A 6,551-nucleotide genomic window follows, 5' to 3' on the forward strand; every position below is an offset into this window, starting at 1 on the left:
GTGGAGGGGGAACAGGAGACAAAATAACAAAACCAAACTGAAAACCCACAGGCCAAACCCTTTTTTTTATTTTTTTAATTTTTTTCCAAAACTTAGTAACATCTTCAGTACTTGTTCCCCCTCACACATCTCCAAGTTCACCGAGAAAGATGCCCATGTAATAGTGTAAGGATACCTGTTTGATATACACGCCATTCCGAGGAAAAAGGTCCACCAATTCAGGATGATGTTTACCCTGTTGTCCACCATGACCTAAAGTAAAATTTATATTGTTTCCCCAGGTGTAGACTTCTGTGGGATCTGCAACGAAAAAAAATTCTCTCTGCAGCTTGTACATTTACCAATCTTGTGCACACTGACTTTGAAAAGCAACTCCTGCTGTTTCTATTTAAAATTTGAAGAGGAAAACTGTTTTTTGCCTAAAACTGAACTTCAAAAATACTTACTCTTACAAGAAGGTGCTATGACAAAAATATTTTAACAATAATGCACAGATGATCAACATTAGATATATTTTCCAGCTGCAGAAAATGCAACCATTCCTCAGCAGCAGATTTACTTGTTGTTTTCAGAAGACAACTACTACTACCTTAGGTCACACATGCTCTGCTTCAATTAAGTAAAAAGCCTTTCCCCCAAAAAATGTTATGCTGTCACATATGAAAACAATAAACACTTTCAAATCATAGGTGTGTTCAAAAAAATAACACTTCATATAGTGTAAATAACCTCTCATTTACAGTGATATCTGAACACCATTTCCTCACGAGTAAACCCTGAAATCAATATATATTTGATAAAGTTGAGCCACTATTAAAAAGATCAAAAAATTTTAACACATTTTACAAGATAAGATTGAAAATACACAAAACTCAGGATTTATGCAACCAAAATCACTTAAACTGACTGACAACAAGCTGAAAACCAATTTCAGTGTAAACAAGAGTGAACCTTGGGACATGGAGAAAGCAGGATAGAGCAGAGTAAAAAAAAGTATAAACCAGCATAAAAATAAATAAAAGCTACTGGAAAAACTACTCCTCTGTCAAAGAAAAATGTGTGCTCAGTTATTCTTACATATTTGTTTCATACTTAGAAAAACTGCATTTAGAGTGACTGTAACTTATATCAAGCTACTTTGTCTATTACATATTGCTCCTCTTTTTACAACAGACACAGAAGTGATGTTAACTACCCCATCAAATTCAAGGACATTGAAGTCTCGCTGATAATTGGGGGGAGGGAAAATCACAGAATGACTGAGGTTGAAAGGCACTTCTGGAGATCATCTAGTCCAGCACCTTTGCTCAAGCAGCGTCTGCTAAAGCTGGCTGCCTAGAACCTTGTTCTCCCAGGCTTTGAGTATCTCCAAGGATGGAGTCTCCACAACCTCTTTGGGTCACCTATTACATCACTTTCTGGTTCATTTTTGGTTTTGGAGTTCGATTTTTTTGGTTGGTTGGGTTCTTTTAACCTCCAACTCATTCATCTTTCCTTCATTTTTGCTATACGTGCATCCTGTACCTAGGCTGTGCGTCTGCTGCCTTACTGTATTAGTGATGACATTCTTCAATTATCTCATAACTTCACAGTCCTAGTTAGAAAAAGAAAATACTGTCTACACTGGTACCTACATTAAAACATTGTATTTTATAAGAAGATATGTTTCAACAATTTAAGCTATTTGATTTCCTACCGGTTTTCTTGAACACCACATGGATTGGCCTATCTTTCATCACAAGATCCAGGGCTGATAAGCCTTCTTTATCCTGAACATACAGGCTAACACCATGCTGAAAGAGAAGGAGAGGAGGGGAAGAAAAGAACTAAGTTAATTTTGACTCCACAGCTTGAAGTAAGACAGGTAAACATTTAAGAAGCTAAACAAATCTTTAACTGAAGCTTAATATTGATAAAAGGAAATATTCAGATTTAAGTAATCTGTAAGCCAATCTGAAATAAAACCAGTGCAATTCTGTTCAGCCATGTATACATCATGTTGATCAATTCACTGGGATTTCACTGTATGAATACTGACTGAGAAATAAGATGTAATTAATAAAACACAAAGAAAACACTTTTAGATAAAGCAGTGCCATCTAGGAAAGGCAAGTAGGTACCAAAAATGCATTTACTGGCTTCAAAGAATACATTTTCTTATGCTGGCATGTTTACAGAATCAGTTTTGACAAGCTACGCAAGTGATATGATAAAAAAATAAACTATAGTTTTGAAAACAAACAGGGAAGAGTGGTTCACAGTTGCTAAGACAAGGCAAGAGGACAAGAAGAACCAGATAAGAGCAAAAGGAAAGCTTCAGAAGCACAAAACATGAACAGGTCATTCCTTTAGAACTCAGAGAGAAGTAGATATTCACTGTAAATACCGGTTTCTCGATATAATTGGAAGTCAAGTGTCATCAATCACATCCCTGAAGGGAAGAACTGCAGATATGCCCAAGCCGAACCTAATGGATAACACAGCTGTACCTATGTATTACAGCTCATGGCTAATATAAAAAGAAAACCTTACAGAATCGCACACAGGTAAATACCCCCAAAAAAAAAAAAATATCAAAGGAGCACAATCCATGCAAGCACAACAGAAGGACAACCAGACACATCTGTAGAAGGATTTTAACCTGTAACTTCACTTGGAAAAACACTAGCCAAAAAAACAACATACATTCTTCAAATTATAAAGACAACTCTACTAGCAACAGTGCTCGTACTAATTCACTATAAGACAGAAACATGGACCTATTTTTATTATTTACCATGAGGTGGATATTCTTCTCTTTGGCAGGTGTACAAGTCGTTTACAAGCACAACAGAGGTTGCAGCGATATTCACATGGTCTGAATTTGTAAAAACAACCCCCAGTTGATGAGTACCAAAACTTGTAGCTAGATACAGTCCGAGAGTAAACCATGACTGCCTCCAGCCAAAACAGAAATCTGTCATCCACACTAGCTGAGTATCCCAGGGGCTAGTTCTGGGGCCAGCACTGTTTAACACCTTCACTAATAATCTGGATGACAGGACAGAGTGCACCCTCAGCAAGGCTGATGATGATACAAGACCAGGGGTGGCAGATAAGCCAGAGGGTTGTGCTGCCATTCTGAAGGACCTCGACACGCTGGAGCAACAGGCTGAGAGGAAACTCATGAAGGTCAGCAACAGGAAATGCAAACCCTGGCCCTATGGAGGAACAGCCCAGCGTACCAATACAGCTGGAGGCCAACTGGCTGGAAAGAAGCTTGGCAGAAAAGGACCTGGGGCTCCCAGTGGACACCAAGCTGATCATAAGCCAGCAATGTGTCCTCGCAGCTACGAATGGTGAAAGCACCCAGGGCTGCATGAGGGAGTCTTGCCAGCAGGCGTTACTCAGCACTGGCAAGCCACAGCTGAAGTGCTGAATTCAGCTCTGGACTCCCCAGTAAAAGACAGGCATGGACATACAGGAGCAAGTCCAGCAACAAACCACGAAAATAAGGACTGAGGCACCTGACGTACAAGGAGAGGCTGACGGCACTATGATGCTTAGCCTAGAGAATGTTGGGGGATGCATGTCTGTGCTGGATTCAGGCAGGAAGGAGTTAACCCTCTTGACCGTGGCTGCTAGGAAACTGTTCCTGGATGCAGAGAGCAGCACTGATCAGTTCTCAGCTGGCGCTGGGGAATGCCTGCACTGAATTCAAGGTCTTTCTCCCCTTCTGATCCTGCAGCTGCATTCCCAGCTCTGCTGTCTCACTACAGGCAGTGCTGGGACACACAGTTCAGGCACCTGACCCCAACTGACCAAGGGAGTATTTCATTCCACAGTACGTCATGCTGGGGGCAGAGGCGAGGAGGGGGTCCGGGAGCCATTGGTCAGTGGGTGGTGAGCAAATGTATCATAATTGTATCATATTGTATCATAGGTTTTATTTCCTATTATTTTGCTTACTTATTATTAGTAGTATTTGTATGTATTAATTTAGATTCAATTAGTAAATAGTTCTTATCTCAATTTTACGAGCTTCCTTGTCTGTTTCCCTCCGATTCACCCCCTCCACTGGAAGGGGGAACGGGGAATCTGTGAGAGCGGATTCCTGGCATTTTGCTAGCCGGAGTTAAACCACGGCAGTGTCTTATCAGTATAACAAATACCTGATTGGAGGCAGGGGGTGGGAATCCCAGTGATACCCAGTGGCAGGACAAGTGGCAATGGGCACAAATTGAAAGACAATAAATTCTGTTTAAAACTAAACCCCATTTTTACTGGGCTAGCATTAAAATATTGGAACAGAGATGTTTGAGTCTCTGTCCCTGGAGACATTCAAAATCCAACTGGGCAAAGTCCTGGGCAACCTACTCTAGCTGACCTTGCTTGTGCAAGGGGGTTGGGACTAGGCAACCTTCAGAGACTGCTTTTAGCTCAGCTATTTTGTAACTCTTCTATAATCCCTCCTGTTGTTGCTATAATACCTTAAGAACACATCCTTTTTATAATGCAGTACAACAGAGAGGCTTCTGCTAAGGAACTAGGAGGTTCCATGAGCTGTTTCATTCTGCTTCTTGGAAGAGTACCAGCAGAGCTAGCTATCAGAAAAATCTCACTCATTTATGCAACTGACAGAAAAGTAAAAATACGTCTGGGGAAATCTGTACAGGCCTCCTGTAAACCAATATCAAAGATACAGATACATACTCAAGCACTAGAGGCCTAAATAGTTTTTCATACATCACAGTTTCCAGTTTTCTAGAGAGCAGAATCATACACAACCCTCACACAAACATCCACCTTTGTCAAATTTAACGAAAAACTCCTCATTATGTAAGGGTACAGCACACAAAATATATATTTAACGGTTATCAGATCTTCAAGAATAAAAAATACTGACTCTATAACCATTTCGCTTAAAACCTTGCTGAAAGCAGAGTTTATTGCTTACAAATGGTTAGTCATTGCAATTTTAAAAGGCTGAACTCAAAAGTTTTCTGCTTTTAGAAGGTTTACTTTTGAGCAACCCTGAACCACAAATATTTCATTTTCTCACATGGTTAAAGGGACCCTGAATATTGCAACCGTATATAGCTCTTCCCTTTTCTGTACTTCAGACAGGAGGAACAGAAAGAAAAGCAATCAAAAACATACAAAACTTGCTAAGTGGTAGGGAAGAAACTGCAATTGCAAGAAAGGAATGAGGGGGACTGAGCAAAAGCTCTGATTAAAGTATGAATGAAATGGGGATTCGCTTAATAAAATGCTCCATACCTTGAGGTCTTTCATATCAAAAGTAAGATTAATTTCTAATTTTAACTCCATTTAAGCTTTTATTATTTTATGGTCTCTAAAAACACTAATTGGCATAATTACTGAAGAGTCTATTTTTAGAATCGCTTTAGTCTGATCACTCTCAAATTTAAGATCCTGATCCCAATAGCATCCACACAAACCATTCTTCAGGGAAGTCCACAATTCATCAGGGATCCTTACCCAGCACTGATTTCTGCATGGGCAAAGGCAGATATCTTTTATGTACAGAGACAACCTTCAAGTAAATCAATGCACTGTGATCTAAACACAGTATTAAGACAACCCTCAAGAGGCTTTCAGTCAAGTTTAGAAACTTCACTTTTTCATAACCAATACAATTCTAAAAATTGTAGATACCAAGGAAAACTACAGTTGCAAATGACTCACCTTCAGTAATGACAAAACACAATCAATGTATCCATAAAATATACTTCTGTGCAAAGCCGTCCATCCAGATTCTTTGTCTTTTGCCAAGAGATCTACTCCTTTGGTCTCAGCCAACCAGTCTAGGACACCTTTTTTGCCACAAGATGAAGCAAGATGTATAACGTTTCTCCCAAAGGCATCCTTTATAGTTGCAGCATTGTAGCAGTAAGAAGAGAGACAGGCCTTGATCTGGCCTTCACTTCCTCTGGTTACTACAGAAATAACATCCAAAGCATGCTGTAGAGATCGACACTTTGAAGTGCAGTCTGGCATGAGAGAACTCATCTTCACTTCTAAAGCTGCTCCTTAAGGCGAACAACCCTTATGTGTATCAAGGCACTCCAATTCAGTACACAACACAGTGCCTTAAAAAATTTGTAATTCCAAGGATGTAAATCCAGTTTTATTGAGCTGCCATTAGAAATCTTTGTACTGCTATGTTTGGCACTTGATCCAAATAAATATTTATAAATATATATTTTTGAAGTCTTATTTCACCATCTTATATAACAAATATTTTTGTCCATAGAAAAATTCCAAAAGTGAAATACCTCAAGTGTGGAGAGGGGGATTCCCCCTCCACACCACCTTATTCTTCTAAAACTCCATAATTGCAAGGGAGACCTGAAAAAGAACAAACCAGAACAGATTAGTAAACAAAAATTCTTTTCTCCAGCAACTCCACCAATTTAAATGCATATAAAACGAACACTAGTACAGGAGCAATGTGGCAAGGGTTAACTGACCTGCCCCATGCCATCTGAGCTTATACTGGGGCATTCAGGCAGCCATGACTCCCTTCCTCACCCCAGCCACCAAAGGCA

The 6,551-nt window shown here is 39.7% G+C and overlaps 1 protein-coding gene across 1 annotated transcript in view; it reads right to left on the reverse strand.

Moving 5' to 3' along the window:
- The window catches only part of IBTK (inhibitor of Bruton agammaglobulinemia tyrosine kinase), a gene marked incomplete at its 3' end in the record, with an annotated part of 32,519 nt that extends 26,507 nt beyond the window's left edge, over window positions 1-6,012 (reverse strand). Inside the window, exons 1-3 of the mRNA XM_010161484.1 lie at window positions 5,689-6,012; window positions 1,697-1,793; window positions 176-300 (exon numbers count right to left, since the gene is read on the reverse strand). Of these exons, the coding sequence (XP_010159786.1) occupies window positions 176-300; window positions 1,697-1,793; window positions 5,689-6,012 (546 nt within the window). The remainder of the gene's footprint in view (window positions 1-175; window positions 301-1,696; window positions 1,794-5,688) is intronic.
- Between the last annotated feature and the right edge of the window lie 539 nt (window positions 6,013-6,551).

The sequence above is a fragment of the Eurypyga helias genome, unplaced genomic scaffold (genome assembly GCF_000690775.1).
Source record: "Eurypyga helias isolate BGI_N326 unplaced genomic scaffold, ASM69077v1 scaffold8191, whole genome shotgun sequence".
NCBI lineage: Eukaryota > Metazoa > Chordata > Aves > Eurypygiformes > Eurypygidae > Eurypyga > Eurypyga helias.